The 18293-nt window shown below is 38.2% G+C and overlaps 1 protein-coding gene across 3 annotated transcripts; it reads right to left on the bottom strand.

Annotated features, from left to right (window-relative positions):
• Positions 1–468: 468 nt before the first annotated feature.
• Positions 469–17862, bottom strand: LOC137375872 (clathrin light chain A-like). Of its 3 annotated transcripts, XM_068043468.1 has the most exons (6): positions 17621–17861; positions 10132–10178; positions 8653–8770; positions 7748–7859; positions 5178–5231; positions 469–1050 (listed from the first exon to the last, which is right to left on the bottom strand). In XM_068043468.1, exons 1-6 carry the CDS (start codon positions 17808–17810, stop codon positions 879–881), a joined length of 693 nt encoding a protein of 230 aa, XP_067899569.1. In that variant the 5' UTR covers positions 17811–17861; the 3' UTR covers positions 469–878. The 3 variants fall into 3 exon arrangements, with proteins under 3 accessions (XP_067899569.1, XP_067899570.1, XP_067899571.1); XM_068043469.1 differs by lacking the exon at positions 5178–5231 and having other exon boundaries at positions 17621–17860; XM_068043470.1 differs by lacking the exons at positions 469–1050; positions 5178–5231 and adding an exon at positions 5338–5458 and having other exon boundaries at positions 17621–17862.
• Positions 17863–18293: the final 431 nt, after the last annotated feature.

Consider the following 18293-nt stretch of genomic DNA (forward strand, 5'->3'; position numbering starts at 1 on the left):
TGATGAATATGTAGAACAGCAAGATAGTGCAAACAATGCCCTAAATTTAAGAGGGCAATAGATTTCCCCACCCAACCCCAGATATCTCTATTGAAAGGCTTGAAACAGTGTAGAAGTCAAATCTAGACTGACTAGATAGATGAAAGTTGTCTTAGTCCTGTACTGTCTCTAGTAATATAGGACAGTCCATTAGAACAGACAAGTGGGGGGAAAGTATATTGGTATTGTAATGGATAGCCAAAGTCTCCTAGAGATTACCTTAGCATAGGAGTTGCAGAATATCTCCCAGAAATCTTTAAACCCCAAAATTGGCCACAGGTTTGTATTGCTTACAACTGGACAGAGGTGCACAATGCTTCACCATCCTAAAAGGAAAGTGATCCAAACACTTTATCAGGCCTGTTTATGATGTTAACACGAATCAACTTCAGACATCAATATTTATACAGTTTTAAACAGACACTGAAAAAAGTTTTAATATTTAACTTTTAATGCAGAACAGTGTAGTCAACATGATTTTTAAACAAGGGCCAATAGATTGGACTCATAATTCATGCATAAATAGTCATGTGATGCAGCACCACAACAGTGTGGGATATCAATAATTGAGCAAGTTAACATTAATGAGATTCAGGAGTGTATGAGGGCAACCATTTTACTGGACTGTCCAATAACTCAAGAAATTGGCAATAACCACAAACAGTTGAAAAGGAGGGGGAAAAAAATGAATCACTTAAACACTTCAGATCTTTAATTTACAATGGTTTGGTCCAAACAGGAATGACTAACATTCATTCTTCTATTCTAATGGCCATCAATTTTGTGGGAACCAACTAGAGCCAATAAGAAAGCCCACACAATAGTGCTATGCAACATGTCTAGCGGACTAATGGTGACTGCTTAAGTGATATCAGTACAGAACGCATACGTGATACATCCTTTGACTGCTTGTTGGTTTTGGGATTGAAATCACAAAGACGTGCTACTCGTTCCCATTCTGTTCCAGGTGTATCTTCATTACAATCCTGGACAAAGGCCTCTTCAGCAGCTCTGAAATGATAAACCACAGGTGAGGCAAGACTATAAATAAGCACATTGATAAGTTTACTGAATGCATGTCAAACAAAAACAAAAACTACTTTGCTACATATTGATGTGGATGTTTGCTTCCTACAGCCGAAGATTACAAACACTTACCCCACCTTCTGAAGGCAATGAATCCTCCTTTGCACAGGCAGTAGCAACAATGCTCTACAGTACTTAACCTACACCCCCCCCCCACCCCCCCACCACCCCACCCCCTCTATTCTCAACTGGATGTTGCAGTCAGGCTTGGCTGTAGAAAATCAGGAGCACAAGCTTTGGTTGATTCCACCCCTTTAACTTGAGATGGAGGTGTAGTTCTCCTATTACTACGCCAGAAAAATCAGTTGTATTAGTACAAGACCAGGGATTGAATCTAGAACATTCACGTCCGTATGGCTTATTACTAAACCATGCATCATATTTAGTCACAGCCATTCAGCGTGATACACTAAGAAAAATTCAGCTTGCTCTTCCTCAAACTCAGATCAATGTGCAGTGTCCAAGGCTTCACAATTATTTTCCAAATAACTTCATAAAAAGATCAGTGCTATAATAGGAAAGTTAAGCATATTCATAAAAGCAGGCAGAACTCAAATCTTCAGTCTAAACTGTTCAGCTTCAGGATTTGTTTGCACAGAATCAACAAGCTTTCCATTCAAGAATATGAAACTCACCTTCCCCACTGAACTGTATATTACATGCTGACATGCAAATTCATTAAGTAAATGAAAAGGATTGAAGAAATGCATAACTTGATGAAAACTGAAATGACATTTTTCATGGCCTGCCAACATAATGAATGAGAAGCAAACTACACATCATGTTTGTTCCCTTCGAATGGTTTGTTACATGTAGCTCAAATGCATCACAGCTACAGTTAAAGCCAATGTGACTTTTCATAGCACTTAAAATTCAATTTCACAGCTAATTATAGAGATCTGACCTCATTGCTTACAGTTTCTAGTCCATCAACTACTAAGCTACTGGATCCATTCTTTCAATTCCCACAATATACAAAAAATTTTCTGCAGTCAAACTTAATTTTCATCTTTCCTCAGGTTTCCCTTCACCCAAGGGGTGACGACTTTGCAAGGCACAAGTTCTGTTTTCTGAGATAGAGACTAATGCCCTGGGGACATGGGTTCTAATCCCACCACAGCAGATGGTGAAATCTGAATTCAATAAATCTGGAATTAAAAAAAGCTAGTCTAATGACCATAAAACCATTGTTGGTTGATGTAAAAACCAAACTGGTTCACTAATGTCCTTTAGGGAAGGAAATCTGCTGTCCTTACTTGGACTGGCCTACATGTGACTCCAGAACCACAGCAATGTGGCTGACACTTAAAATGCCCTAATGAGCCACTCTGCAAGGGCAATAAATGCTGGCCTAGCCAGTGATACCCAAATAAGAGAAAACAAATTAAAAAGTCAATACCTACCAATTTGAACAAGGACTGGCCAAAACATTATTCAATCAGGATTAAAAACTATAAAGATGAACATATCTAGTCAGAAGACAACCAAGAGTATAAACCCACAAATTGAGATTAAAAGTTTTGTTAATCCACAGAAACCAAAGCTAAATATCCTTTGTGTGTATTACCAGGAGGGTGAAGATAATCTTGGAACAGATGTCTGAAAGCAGATTCAAGGTTAGACACTTTCAGGGTTACAACATGAACAGAACAGAGAGTGGAATTTGATCAAAATATTTCAAAACAGGTCAAGTACATCTGGACTTGCACTAAAATCACTGAACCATGAAGAAATTAAGAGATGAAATGTGGACACTCAAGTAGTCGAGATCTAAAAATAGAAGTTATATGGTACCTTCACTGCAAAAGCAATTCCAAACTATTAGGTAAAACCGTATTAGAGCCAGTACCTCAAATTTGACTTGGTGATTTTGCTTCAAGCTAATCAGTACTAAACTTATTTGAAAGTTAGATTTCATGTAGCTCATTGTATGCTCTTGGTTCATCACATGGCTATTAGCACTGCTTGAAAACTCCTGAATAAAAAAAAAAAGGGGCAGTTCCAAGCAATACCATCGCTAGTTATTACTTGGATCTTAGGTTACTGTTAACATTTAGGGTCACTAAAATATTTTCAAGTCTGCATTAAACAAGCTCTTTGCAGGCTTTTAAAAACTCTCTTCAGCTTTATATTACTGTCAATGACAACATCTGGACTTAAGGATGGAATGCAAGAGTAGTATGCTCAAAACCCAAACACTATCCACTTCAGTGTGCATAACTGATCTTGCTAACCTATTTTCTCCTACCCTCACCCAATAAATAGGCAAATACACTGAAAATCAAAGTAAGGATACTTTTGTTTAAGATTTAAAAAAGTTAATGCCTCCAGTCAACAAGCTGGGTAATAATCCTGTTGGAAAGGAGATAGACAATTATAAAATAAGGCATTCAGTGCTGCTGTTTATATCTTGCACGAGTAGTAATGCTAATCTTATGCCACCACTTATAAAAGTTTTCTTCAAAACAGCCTTTTCTTAAAAGCTGGCATGACTTCTGCTTCAATCACCAACTGCTGTAGTATATTTTACAGCCCTACAGTCCAGTCTGGGTAGTGTTAAAAAAAATCTTGGATGTAACATTAAGATTACATTTACATTTAGGACAGACTATGTCTCCTTGTTCTATCTCCCTCAATCACTAGAAACTTTCTACCCTCAATCTTCACAATGTAACACCCTTAATTTGCTCTGTTCTAGTGAAAATTTCAAATTAATACTTTTGTAACTGTATATCAGATAGCCTGTACTTGTGCTCTTTTCCATTGCCTCAATATCCTTGATAGCAGGGACCCCAAAACTGCACAGTACTCAAAATGCAGTCTTACTGAGTTATAAGACTTGCTGCAAGACATGATTCCTTTAATACCCAACAGCACAAATGGAAAACTTCCCTTTTACTTAGACCTCTATACAAGAATGAGGTATCCACAAACATGAGAAACAGTTGATAAAACCAGATCAAGAGGCATGGCAAACTGGAGAATGAATGAATGATGGTATTTGTTTAACAGAATCTCTAGTTTAAATGCTGCTGAAAAGTACTGTTTTGGTTAACCTTAAGGTGGTAAATCAAGCATGTAATGCAGTGAATTTGAAATGGCAGTTGAATTGTAATACTAAAAGTACAACAACCAGAAGTATACCATTAACTCCCAGAAGTTCATTTATAGCATATGTTCTTTAGGAAAAAACTATTCAAGTATTAAAATAATCTTGGGCATAAGCTTTTCTCCCCATTTAGGAATAGGTGCTTGTAAAGTACTCCTAGGAGTGCAGGCTCCAGTGCAAAAATTAATGTGAATCTACTATAGAAACGGTATTACTAAAAATTAAGTTAATGAAAAAATCTATTAGGAGAGCAATGTTTCCCCAAGACTTACACATTTCCCATATTCAGTTTTTAATTCATGCATAATCTTATAAAATGGACATCTGCACTTGTATAGTGCATTATTGAACTTTGTTTGCAAAAGTTCAATGAATCACTATGACTTTGAATGTTGGAATTAGAACAGGCAAGTAAAAAGCAATGTTCAATCCCCAGTCTGTACCAAGCTAGCTGATTTTAACCAGACCAAAAGATGTTTCAATTAGCCTCAGTACAAAGGAGAGCTTAGCCAAGGACTGTACTATTAATGACTCAACTTCTGAAACATAAATGCACATCTATAGATAACATGAGGTTTGACAGTAATGCAAGTCAGTCAAATTAGCTGCAACACATCATCTAGTCTCATCTGAACAGCTACACTTGTAAAAGGCACTGGGGGCAGTGCAAACAGACATGGAATGATGTCTATAATTGTCTCAGGTCTTAAAATGAGTATATACACCTTTGGGGATGGAACTAAAATTGCTATATTGAGGAAAGTTAAAATTGCATCAAAAAGCTGATTCTGCAACTATTATTGAACAGCCCAGTGTGCAAATGCAATGTGTAGATATTGTAAAATGCTTCAAGTCTCAGAGCATTACCATTAACTCAGATTTGAAACAGCAAAATGAAATTCTAGAATGTTACAGCACTATTAAAAAAAATAAGCCAACATACACGTAGCCTATCACATCAGCGAAGGACTGTTTGTAGAAAGCTTCATCAGCGATCCTAGTGCGCATGCATGTTAGTCCAGAAAGTGAGAATCGGCAGACCAACAGGAAAGGAGCACAGAAGTTGCAACAGGTGGGTAGAGAACGGATAAAGATAAAAAAAAAGAGGAAGGACAGTGTTAATATTTTATTAAGAGTTTAATATCTGCAGTAGCAAGTATTTCACCTTTGCCTGGAATAAAACTGGGAAAGTGGTTAAAGTTGCAAGATGCATCTACTGGAAATCTGTAGTTGAAAATAAGCAAGATTATTAGCGCAATAGCTGAACTTCTAGTCCCAAGCAAAACCAACTTTACAATGCTGAGTAAATTTGCAATTATGGTCTCCAATGTCACTGAAATTAGTTGTCACTGTATACAAGTTCTAGAAATAAGCAGCTACATATGAAGTTGTTACTTAGCAAAACATTGAAGTTCATAAGCATGCTTAGATTAGCAAAATCTTCACATCATCCCAAACAAAAAAAAGCATGTTGGCCAAATTTTATTAAATTTCCCCAAATTTTACTAGTACGCTCCAATATTGCAAATAAAGCTCCATTTCAACTGGAATTTCTGCAAATTATAGAATCATGCAGCACAGATGGAGGCCATTTAGCCAAAAATGCTGGCTGACTGGTATTCAATGAATCCCACTCCTCTTTCAATAGCCCTTCATTTTTTTCCCCACTGTATTTCAATTCCTTTTCCAAATCATAACTAAAAATCTCCCCACTGATTCTTTTGCAAATTCTCAAACGTGTTGACAGGAAGGTTGGTAACCAGACAACAGAAACAATTTCCCCTTATTTATCAAGAGCCCTTCATAATGGAGCATCTATCAAACCTTTACTTAATCGTCTCTACTCCAAAAAGGGAGAACAATTTCAGTTCCTCCAATTCCTCCACATAACTGAAGTCATTATCCCTGGTAATAGTCTAATCACCTCTACACCCTCCAAGGTTTTGACAACCTTCCAAAGTATAGTCCAAAATTGGTCAACACTAGTTAAGGCCTAACCAGCAAGTTGTAAAAATGTTTGTATAACTTCCTTGCTTTTGTATTTTCTGCCTCTATTCATAAAGCCAAGGACTCCATTAAAAGTCTCAAGTATCCTGCCACCTTCAAATGTGTGTATCTGGTCCTACAAAATATCCATAAATGGAAAATAGTCCTTCAAATGTCTAAGGTATAAAACATGTTTTAACTATCTACAAAGGTATGCTGTGTTAATAAGAGATCCAATTTCTAAATACCATAGTATTTGATTGTTCCTATTAGCCAATGTTTAAGTACTTACATGATTTATAGATCATACCTGTAAAGCAACAAGATTTAATAATCTCATTTATTCTATTGTGCAATTAAATTGCCAGCAAGAATTCTAGTAGGAACATTCCTAATACAGATTGGTTCTGCAATAACCACCCACAGGTGATATTTAAAACCTGCATGTCCCTCAGAGCAACTCCTGCCTATATTTTTGGGATTGAATTTACTTCCCTGGAGGAAGAGATGCTTGATCACATAGCACACAGGAGTAACAGAAGGGTTTAACAAAAAAAAAAAAAATAATCCATGAAAATAGCTAAAAAATTTGAACAGTCTGATTAAAGAAAAACACATCAAAACTGGGAGCGCTAATTATGGTGTTTGAACAATTAAAGCGCTTCTCTCTGGCTTAAGGATAGCTCAATGCTCTGGGGCAAACAAGATGGAGGGAAGAGGAAGGAAGAAACAATGAGCTAAACAGCATTAGTATTTCTTAGTAACATAGTAACTTTGCAGTGACTTCCTTTAGGGACACCTTGTGCCCACCTAACCACCCACCATACTAACTCAGAATCCAAGATCAAATAAGCTGCTTTACTAAGTTCACAATCATTCCAAGTGCAGTTGTGCCAAGCCTAGCCAATATATTGCTCAAACACACATTTAACTTCATGAATACAAACACCTTCATAAAATACATGAATATACCCAAATCTAATGCTTTTATAATGTCAATATGCCAATGTACCTTTAATTATACAATAGTTTCATAAAGTGAATGCAGAGCTGCATGTCCAATGGTTTCACAATACAAAATGTACACATTTATAATGTGAATGTACTGGAACCTCAAATATCAATTTGAGGGACTGCAGTTATTTTAAAACTGAACAGGAATGTAATTCAAGTTCCAAACTTCCACTTTTAATGCAGTCTTTATTTCTTAAATTTCATGTCTACACTCTGGATTCAAAACAGCTTGAAATACTATTCAGATAATATTCTCAGGTTACTGAGAGTGAATTTGTTTACTCAACTTTGTACCTATAGCTAAGAATTTCATTTTGCAGTCATTCACAACTTTGGTGAATCAATACAGAATAGATATTCACAAGTATACTTTATGTACAAGGCAATCTATTTCACAACTTCAAAATTAGCAAGTTATCAGTTGTTCTGCAAACTTTTCCAATTTGAGCACCAGGTTTAGGATTACACATTTTCTACAGATAAATTGTACTTTAAATGGATTTTTAGCCATACCTGTTATTCTTTTTAATTTTCTCCAACTGTTCATTCTGGCGGACATACCACTCTTCCAGTTCCTTTCGTGCCTTCTCTTTCCACTCTATTTCTGCTTTTTGAGAAGCAGCATCTAAGGAGAAGAAAAACAATTCTACAGCTGTACAACAGGAAAGATACTCAGACACTTTGTTTTAACATTTCCAATGTTGATTTACAAGTTTGACAACCAATAGCTGTAACTCACGACCATTTGATTCCCAGTTCGTCAATTCTTTCTCCACAACACCCCCCCCCCCCACCTCCCCCAGAGGTTAGTTGAATACCTGATAGTCTTCTGTCACACTCAGATAGAAGCAGAAGCTTCCAAGAGATGGCATAAACTAGTTATATTCCAGATGAACACCTTTTCTTGGTCATAATAGATCAATGACTTACTTAACCAAATCAAGCAAAGAAAAATTCACATCTCCCAATTCTTGAATTGCTCTAAAAGTCCTTTTTACAGGATGTACTTTCCTCTAGTGGATAAATAAAGTTGGATATCATGATTTTGGGAATGAGGTTGCCACATACACCAGACAGAATTATGCTGCCACTGAATTAGCCAAGTACAATTGAGTAAAATTTCAATCACACAACTGAAACAAATATGGAGAAATGGGTTAGTCACACAAAAGCAGCAAAAACTTAGACAACTTTAGTGCATATAATCACAAAAGTTTACCTCTTCCATGTGTTAAAAAGTTACATTTCACTCAACACCAGTAATGTTTACACTAAGTTTATTTCGTAAGAATTTACAGGTGCAGATGTAGAATATGGACAGAATTACAGTTCCTAATTCTCATACTGAGTGGCAAATCAGTTTTTCATAGTTATGGTTACAATGTTACAAGTCACTAAGGTTGTACAGTTTTTCTTACCAAGATCTTCTAGACGAGTTAGCTGCTCTTCTCTCCACTTCCGAATGCTCTCCGGTTCCTGGCTCAAGCGATCTGCTCGAGCTATTGCTGCATAACTGTCATTTGGGCCATTTGACTCCTGTATTAACAGATTATTACACAAGTACGACTCAATTTCTATTGATGGTTCTGCAATTATCTATCGCCACTTTATAAATCCCTGCTTAAGTGTATAAAGAATATGGACAAAACTGTTAAGTCTTTAATCTTCATGTTAAAATAAGCATATTATTAGTACCCAGAACATTCGGATAGGTCCAATCAGTGTTTTTATTCTCCTCATTTTAATGAAGGCTTCTCCCTTAAAACTTTAGTCCACTATATGTTGTGCCACCACTATGCTTTGTGACAACACAACCACTTGCATAGCTTCACTAAAGTGATTTGTGACATCAATGCCCAAGTGATTTGTGACAAAGGCCATTTCTAGTGTCATTTTCTGACCATACACAACCCTTTTCATTGTTGAAATTTCTTCCCTACCACCCATCCTTCAATTTCTGTGCAAACCGGATCCTAGAAGGTACACCAGATGAGCAGTCAACTTTTAGGTCTCAAGCCTGCTGGAAAAGTGTCTTAATTCCCACCACCGACACCTGCAGCATTATGTACAACTCCCTTATTTTTAATTCATCTTTATTTTTAAAACTGATCAACTTGGAATTATGTTTAACTTAATAAGTTGGCTGATTTGCAGAGATATGCACTGTATAAACCAAAATTCGAGATCTGTGCTTTCAGGTAAAGCTTAAGTGGACTATTTAGAAACAGAAAATTTATGGTATTCAGCCCATTGAGTCTATACTAACGGAGCTATCTAGCTTAATCTCACTTTCCACCTCTGTCTGTAGTTTTAAGTTACAGCCAAGTGCATATCCAAGTTTTTTTTAAAAAATGCAATGATTTCTGTCTCAACCACCCTTTCAAGCAGCGAGTTCCAGAATGCACCCCCCCCCCAACCCATTGGGTGAAAAAACTCCACAATTCTACTTCTAGAGCTAATCTTCATTACAAATTTTTATCAAAAACCTAAAGTCTTGAAATTCCATCACAGTTCATTCTGAAAGACTAATCAACTTCTTGACCCAAACTCAATAAATTAGAAGGCCCAACCATCAGCATTCAATTTAATGTTGTGCAGCCACAAAACTGCATTTGAAAATGGTTTTAATGTCCTGATTTTGTAACCTAGGAATTTTGCAAATAGATATACATCTATAATTAAGGTTTAAAAAAAAAAGTCAGCTGCATCACAATTTTTCTTAAACTTGCTAACCTAAAACAATCACACGCAACTAGCAAATTACCCATAAACATTAAGTTTGACTTGCTGTGTATTATACAAAGTCAGTAATTACCCAATTACTGAAATATTCTACTAGGTGTTTCTTTTTTTTTTTTTAGAAAATTACTGCATTTCTTAAACATTTCCACACCAACCTGGTACACTTCTCCATTAACAGCAGACAGCTCATCTTCAAAACTACCTGAAAAAGGAAAAAAGTTCAAACGTTGACTATATAAAGTTGCAACAGGATATTTAATGAAAACACTGTAGGACAATATTCTCAATACAACTAGTTTAAAAATAACACTACAAATCTAACCTACAGGCAACTTCTTTTGCCAATTAAGTATATAAGCAAATGTACTATGTAAAGTAGCATCTGAACATAGTTTATCTGACTTCAAGGCTGCAACACAAAATTTTAATGAATGCTGCCCATATCAAGACAATGTCAAAGAGGGCTAAAAAAAATCCAAAACAGGAATGCAGCTTTCATCTGTGTGTACAATAGATTTACTAAACAATGGAGACGTTAAAGGTCACCCACATGACAATTCCCATGGTTCAACTCTACCCCAAGAGTCAATGTATTTTCTTCTTGAAGTCCCATAGCACAGCCCAGAGATAATCACCAGAGAAAAGTTTTAGCAAGTTGACTTCAATGGAACCCACTGCAAAGCTTGTACTTGTATAATTAACATTTTGTTGTCAGCAGCAAACCATTACTCTTACTCAGACTTTCTATGCTGTTTTGCACTGGAGCTTCTTAAAGATCCAAAAAGTGCAGCACCTTCCAAAAGGTTTCTGGGACCTATGAACAGGGAAAACTGTACATCCTTAAACAGATTGAAGAATTATTGTTAGTTAATGAGCAGCATGGAGTCAGAACCAAGGAGTCAGTTAAAATAGTGAATTCAGCGTCAAATCACATTAAGAAAGCATTGGAGGGAAAAGGTTGTATTGAGGAACCAAAGAAAATTTAATATCTAATAATTAAAACCTGAAAGATTAAGACTCCACACTTTTAGGTTAACTTTCACTGCCAGAGGCTTTGTTTGGCAGTAACCAAGACTAACCACACTATTAAAAAAGGTACTAAATGTCAGCTGTGGCTCACTTGGCAGCACTCTCACCTCAGTCAGAAGGTTGTGGGTTCAAGTCCCACTCCAGAACATGAGTTTAAAAACTAAGATTGACACTCCAGTACAGATAGAAGTGCTGTCTTTCAGATGAGATGTTAAACGCGAGGCCTTGTCTAGCTCAGGTGCATGTAAAACATCCCATGGCACTATTCTGAAGAGCAGTAACAAGTTATTCCCGGTGTCCTAGGGAATATTTATGCCTCAATCAACATTACAAGAACAGGTTTATCTGGTCATCACCACATTATAGGAACTTGCCACAGGCCAATTGGCTGCCACATCTACATTACATCAGTAATTTCAAACGTGCTTCATTGGCTCTAAAGTGCTTTGAGGCGTCCAGTGGTCGTGAAAATGTTATATAAATGCAAGTCTTGTAAATACTCAATTTTGTTGAGTTTAGTCCGTAAACAAGTACAGTAACTTCAGCATTCAAAATATCTTTTCACAGTTTTGAATAAGACATCCTAGACAGCAACCTCAATTTTCACATTTGCCCACGTGGTCACCAGAAGTTGCTGTCCAAATTCCAAAGATAAAAGTGCTGCTAACCTCAGTTACTATTGTAAAATCTAGTCCAATAACTTCCTGTCAGTATTGAACTAGTGATGTCAATACTCATTTGCACTAAATTATCTAAACCTTCAGAAAAATTTGATTTTTAGGATGCTGAAAGAATGAATCTCAGTTTTGCTGAAGAGATAAGTACACATCTAGATATATACAACTCTAAATTAAGTGCTTGAATAAGTTGAAGTTTCAAGACTATGTTCTCAATACAATGCAAAATACAACCAGATTTCAATAGCTGGATCATACAGATCATGTGCCCAGAACACAATCTGATCTGCCTACTGAAGGTGTTCTAATATGTAGCCAGCACCAACAAGGCATTCATTAAATTTAATGATAGCTGCATTTCATTCTGCAAGGTCAAAAGAACCAAAAATATGCAAGTTTCCGACAGCATTTCAAATTGGAATCAGTTAGTTCCATTTCAAATGCTCAGAAGTTTGGGATGGAATTTCCTTGATCTTATTTATGCCCGTTTTCATACCCATCTTGCCAATGTATGCCAAATTTTCCCAATGTCATTTGCACAAGCCACAATATAAAAGCAGTGCAAAACAAAAGAAAAATTGTTGCAGATGGAAAGCATTTAGCCTATTATATCTGGGCCAGCTGAAAGAGCTAGCCAGCCTAATCCTACTTTCCAACTCTTGGTCTGTAGCAGAGGTTAGAGCACTCCCAATGTTTTTTTTTTAAAAAAATAAAGACGCGGGTTTCTGCCTTTACCATCTTTTCAAGCAGCGAGTTCCAGACCCCCAGCACCCTGTGGGTGAAAAAAGATCCTCAACTCTCCTGTAATTCTTCCAATTACTTGATACCTATGCCCCATTATTGGTTACAAGTTATTGACCTCTAAAAAGGGAAATAGGTCCTTCCTTTCTAGGCCTCTCAATTTTAAGATTTGTCAGCCTCTTTTCAAAAAAAGACAAACCCAGCCTATCTAATTTTCACTCAACTAAAACTGTACAGGAGCAATATCCGCATAAATCTTCCCTGCACCCTCTCTAGGGTGATCACATCCTTCCGGTAATGCAGTGACTAGAACTATACACAGTACGCCAGCAGTAGCCTAGCTAGTTTTATAAGGCTCTAGTATGACCTCCCTGTTTTTACATTGTATATAAATAGAAAATAGGAGTAGGCCATTCAGACTCAGCACCCAGTTCCTGCTTTCTCCCCATATCCCTTGATTCCTTTAACCCCAAGAACTGTAACTTTCTTAAATGTATTTAGTGATTTGGCCTCAACTGCTTTCTGTGGTAAAGAATTCCACAGGTTCACCACTCTGGGTGAAGAAATCCCTCCTCACCTCAGTCCTACCTCTTATCCTTAGATTGTGACCCCTTGTCCTGGACTCCCACCATCTGGAACATCCTTCTGTCCAGTCTTTAGAATTTTGTAGGTTTCTGAGATCCCCTCTCATTCTTCTAAACTCTAGCAAATACAAGCCTAAATCGACCCAATCTCTCTTCACAAGTCAGTCCTGCCATCCCAGGAATCAGTCTGGTGAACCTTCACTGCACTCCCTCCATACAAAGAACATCCTTCCTCAGATAGAGACCAAAACTGCACACAATACACCAGATGTGGTCTCACCAAGGCCTTGTATAACTGCAGCAAGACATCCTTGCTCCTGTACTCAAATCCTCTCACTATGAAGGCCAACATACTATTTGCCTTCTTAACTGCCTGCTGCACTTGCATGTTTACTTTGGTGCACAAGGATACCCAGGTCTCACTGCACCTCGCCCTTTCCCAATCTATTGCCGTTCAGATAATCCACCAAAATGGATAACCTCACATTTATCCACATTATACTGCATTTGCCATGTATTTACCCACTCACTCAAGCAGTCCAAATCACACTGGAGCTTCCCTGCATCCTCCTCACAGCTCCAGTCAGCTTTGCCTCATCTGCAAACTTAGATTATCCCTCAGCTAATGAAGGAAAAGCATCCCATAAGATTTAACCACCTTGGCTACTTGTCCTGCTACCTTGAGATCTGTGAACATGCACCCAAAGGTCCTTCTGCTACTCTACATGTCAGTGTCCTACCATTTGTGTATTCCTCAGTTTGTTTGCCCTCAAATGCATTACCTCACATTTCTTCTGGATTGAAATGATATTGATGTCAGCATCGATAATTGGGCCCAAATATTATACCCAATTATAGCCATTTCTGAAAGTCTATAAAGCACATCAAGGTAACTAAAATATTAGACATTACCAGAGGTTAACATTTTCATGGCACGTTCTCAACAGGAATAAACGTTTCTCAGATTACCCAAAGAAACAGGTTCAATTTGTGGTAGTCAAACAGGAACAGATGTGGGGAAACAAAATTTAGCAAGAAGCACTCCCACACCCCTCGCCAAAGTTCCCTAAAGCAAGCAGAAGAACACATACCCACAATATCTGTGTGATAAGCTATGATAGTACAATCCAGGTCGATCTGTGCTACGTTAACTGATTTCAACCAAGGGAGCAAGACTATAGCTGACCACGTATCCTTGGTTGAGGGAAAAATATTACCAGATTGCTGTTTAGTTGCCCTTGATGTAAAATCTGTGCCAATGTAAGATAAACTCAGCAATAATTGTTTGATTCGTCAAATTGCTACTGGTACTTATGTCACTGCCTTCAGGAACAAGGACAAAGGCAGAAATTCAAAAAAGCCATGTGAAATTTATAGTGAAGGGCATGTATATCAATTTTTAAACAGTGATGGCTGCTTTTATCATCAATCACTGACAACATTCCTCTAGGTAAGCAATGACAGGTTATTCACCCTCGTGGCCTTGAGGGCTGGAAACCGTGGTAATGAAGTACTGAACTGAAGAAATGTAGAGACGGAGGGAGGTAAGGGGAAAAAAAAAAGCTATTGCATGGGATTAGCAACCTGAATTCAGTGAAAGTTTTATAAAAAGTGTACAATTCCAGAGAGGAATACACTCAGCTTCTTAATGTGCCAATTTCAATCTTTAAGATTTGAAGCAATCCCCCATGGTGGCACATAGTGAGTCAAGTTCAAGTACTATCTTCAGGAGAAGAAAGGTTAAGAGTGGAAGGATAATTGAAGGGCATACAGACATAATGCAGCTCTCACTTTACATGTATAGATTTATAATGAAAAACATTAACAGGAAGGGTGCACAGATGCCAGATTTTAATTTACAGTACCAGTGGATCCCTCAATGTTCATCAGATGATATTTAACATACAACGCAAATTGTTTGGTTAATTGTACCCCTCTAAGGCCAAAGTCTAACTGTTAAACTATGATCTGAGTATTTGTTTAAGTGCTTGGTCAGTGAACCTGAAAACTAGGATCTCCATTTCAGACAAAAGCTGAAATGCACAACATTTTAAAGTGTTCGGTATGTGTAACAAAGTGACATCGGCACACCGTTCATATTATAGGCATTCACACCTCAATATACAAAAGAGGTAGCAGAAAATAAAATCCATAAACAAAACGAGAGTTCAATTATTTAAAATCTGCTGCCTGATATTGCTTTCTTTTTTTGGGAGGGTTATCTCTATTCTGCTTAATTAGATTAGATTAGAGATACAGCACTGAAACAGGCCCTTCGGCCTACCAAGTCTGTGCTGACCATCAACCACCCATTTATACTAATCCTACACTAATCCCATATTCCTACCAAACATCCCCACCTGTCCCTATATTTCCCTACCACCTACCTATACTAGTGACAATTTATAATGGCCAATTTACTTACCAACCTGCAAGTCTTTTGGCTTGTGGGAGGAAACCAGAGCACCTGGAGAAAACCCACACAGATAGCTCTTACCACAGCAGTTCAGGCCCCACAGCCCCACTGATGATTATGCTGCACAACTAGATGTAGCACAAAGTGCTAAGCTGTCCTTCAACAAAATGTCCATAGGGAAGGCAAGCTTTGAATATTCTAGAGTTAATGATTATCTCTTGGTATGGATTTCACAATGCAAACAGGCAGGATACTCAGTTTATTCTGCTGGTGAGGAAGGACTGGTAAAATTCTGACTTAGAACATACTATTCGAGCATTTGATATTGCATATCCACTGGACTGATGGTCAAGGATAATGGGTCTTCCAAATGGTTTGATTAAATGCACAAATCACCAAGTCATAAGAACACAAATAAGAGCAGGAGTAGACTATGCTTTGCCAATAAGATTGCAGCTGAACTTCTACATTAGCTCCACTTTCCCACCCCCTTTCCCAGATCCCACAATTCCTTGAGTGCGTTCTAGAACTGATCTAAAGCAGCGGAAATATGAAAACTTACCTCATGTATCAGACGAGAGAGAGAAATAAAGACAGAATGTCTACATTTGATTGCAATTCAGTTACTCTGCAGTAAACATGGAGAAGACTGTGGAAGAATCACAACCAAGCCAAATCAGATTTAAATTGACATGTTATTCAGTAAGATAGGTCAGCTGCCACCACAGAACTAGAGTGCAAAGCATAATTCAAATTGAACCACTGCAACTATATGAAACACATGAAAAGACTATATACAGTTAAAGTATTTTTCCAAATGGCAACTCCAGCTAAAATAATTTTTCAATTAATAATTCAAACACTATGCACATAGAAGGCTAGACATTTAAATTGCCAATCAAGATGGTGGAAAAGTCAATTTATGGACCAGTGATCTAGCAGTCAGCTTCCAAACCCTTCATGAAATAAAAGATACATTTATTTGAATGATACTTTTACATTAAAAACTTCAAATGTTTAGGATACTTGAATTTGAGATAGCAACAAGAGCGGAAGACCATTGTCTAATCAGTGCAGAGTCTTATCCACTTCATGTGCCTTTCCAATATGTTGAATCTAAACCCCCAAAATCTTCATTTTCCCCCAAAATGTAGTTACTTTTTAAAACTTACAACTTCACATGACATGAATTCCATCAACCATTTGCCTATTCCATCATTTAATAGCCACTGAAGCTTCTTTTAGCCCTCAATTTTTTTGCGTTTTTTCGTAGTCAGCAAAATTTAAACCCGAACGGTCTAAAAATTTTAGGTAGTCTTAAATCGCAAAAGTAGTTTGGTGATAATTCAGTAGAATCAGTTACGGTGACATGCAATGGTTGAAAATTTGAACAAAGTAATGCGAAAAACCTCGTTTTTTCAATCGGGGAAGTGGCTGAACAAGGCACTTCATCTAATAAAGTGCAGATACAGTAAGCACTAAAGGTCACTAATTTGCGGTCACTGGTAAAAAGAGATACTGAAAAGGAATGTTAAGTTTAGCAGAAATACATTAAAACTAAACCAAAGCAGAATCAGCATCCTGTACAAAATTTTGACACGATTCAAAATTAACTAGCACAGCAAAAGAAAAATACTTCGTCCACAGTTTAACATAACACAAGCAAATTTGCTCTGGGATGCCTACAGACCGTTACCCAGGAAACATTACAAAACTGGGGAGTACTGATAAGTTCTACTTCCATCAATTCATTGACAGATGCACAATTTAAAAAACCTCAAACAGCGCCGAAGTAGAAAGGGAAGCAAGATAAACTGGAACACAGCCACAAACAATTCTCCTTTACAGCAGACAATATCAGGATGACGCTGCAATATTCAACGCATCCAAGGCTCAACTTACAAGAGGTTCTGGGGCGGGCTGACTGAACCAGGATTCGAAGCTCCTCCTCAGCGGAGGAGGCTTCCCCGTCCCAGGGACGGGCATGTTCCCAACTGCAGTGACTCCAGCGACACTGCCCACTTTACAACAAATCCAGAAGACAGTCAACAGTAAAAGTCAGCAGGAAGATTGGAAATAATAATAAAAAGCGCAACCATCTGGCACAAGTTTCCAACATGCAACCCCATCTCCGGCCAGACACCAGACCCAGGAACAGTAACAACCCTGCCCCCACCGCCCGGCTCCCCGCTCTCACCTCCAACGTCGTGCGAGTGCGCCTGTAAGGCCGACGGCACCTCTCCCCCGTCCAGAATGCTGAACCCTTCATCGTTCTCGATGCCGGCAATCTCGCTTTCCTGCTGCGCCAAGAAGGCGGCGGCTGGGTCCTCCTCGGCACTGCCCGTTGTGCCGTTGTCGGAGGAAAAGAAACCAAAGTCTTCCGCCATCTTCAAACGGCTTCCTACAAGTGAGCGAAACCGGAACCCAGCGGAGACACACCGGAAACTATTCCGACTACCTTACGTCACCTTTATTTAACAGCCATGGGCCAAAGCCCCGCCCCGCGACCACGTGCCCTATGCGCCTGCGCACAGGCTGCCTCTCATTCGCCATGATTGACATGGGTGCTCCTGTTAATGAAAGAAGAGGTAATAAGACCCCTTCTTAAAGGGGCACCACAAATAAAAGGACATTAAAAGGAAATTGATCACTGACCAACGCAAGCAAATGGACCGCTGGGTGGAGCACTACCTAGAACTGTACTCCAGGGAAAATGTTGTCACTGATACCGCCATCAATGCAGCCCAGTCTCTGCTCGTCATGGATGAGCTGGACAGTCAACAAAATCGGAACTCAATGATGCCATTGATTCTCTAGCCAGTGAAAAAGCCCCTGGAAAGGATGGCATTACCCCTGAAATAATCAAGAGT

Source organism: Heterodontus francisci, chromosome 12 (genome assembly GCF_036365525.1).
Source record: "Heterodontus francisci isolate sHetFra1 chromosome 12, sHetFra1.hap1, whole genome shotgun sequence".
NCBI lineage: Eukaryota > Metazoa > Chordata > Chondrichthyes > Heterodontiformes > Heterodontidae > Heterodontus > Heterodontus francisci.

Coding starts and splice junctions, on each gene's coding strand:
- LOC137375872 (XM_068043468.1), bottom strand. CDS start 17,810: ATGGCGGAAGACTTTGGTTTCTTTTCCTCCGACAACGGCACAACGGGC. Junction 10,179..17,620: donor GCACTCGCACGACGTTGGAG/GTGAGAGCGGGG, acceptor TTCCTTTTTCAG/GTAGTTTTGAAGATGAGCTG. Junction 8,771..10,131: donor TTAATGGAGAAGTGTACCAG/GTTGGTGTGGAA, acceptor CTGTTAATACAG/GAGTCAAATGGCCCAAATGA.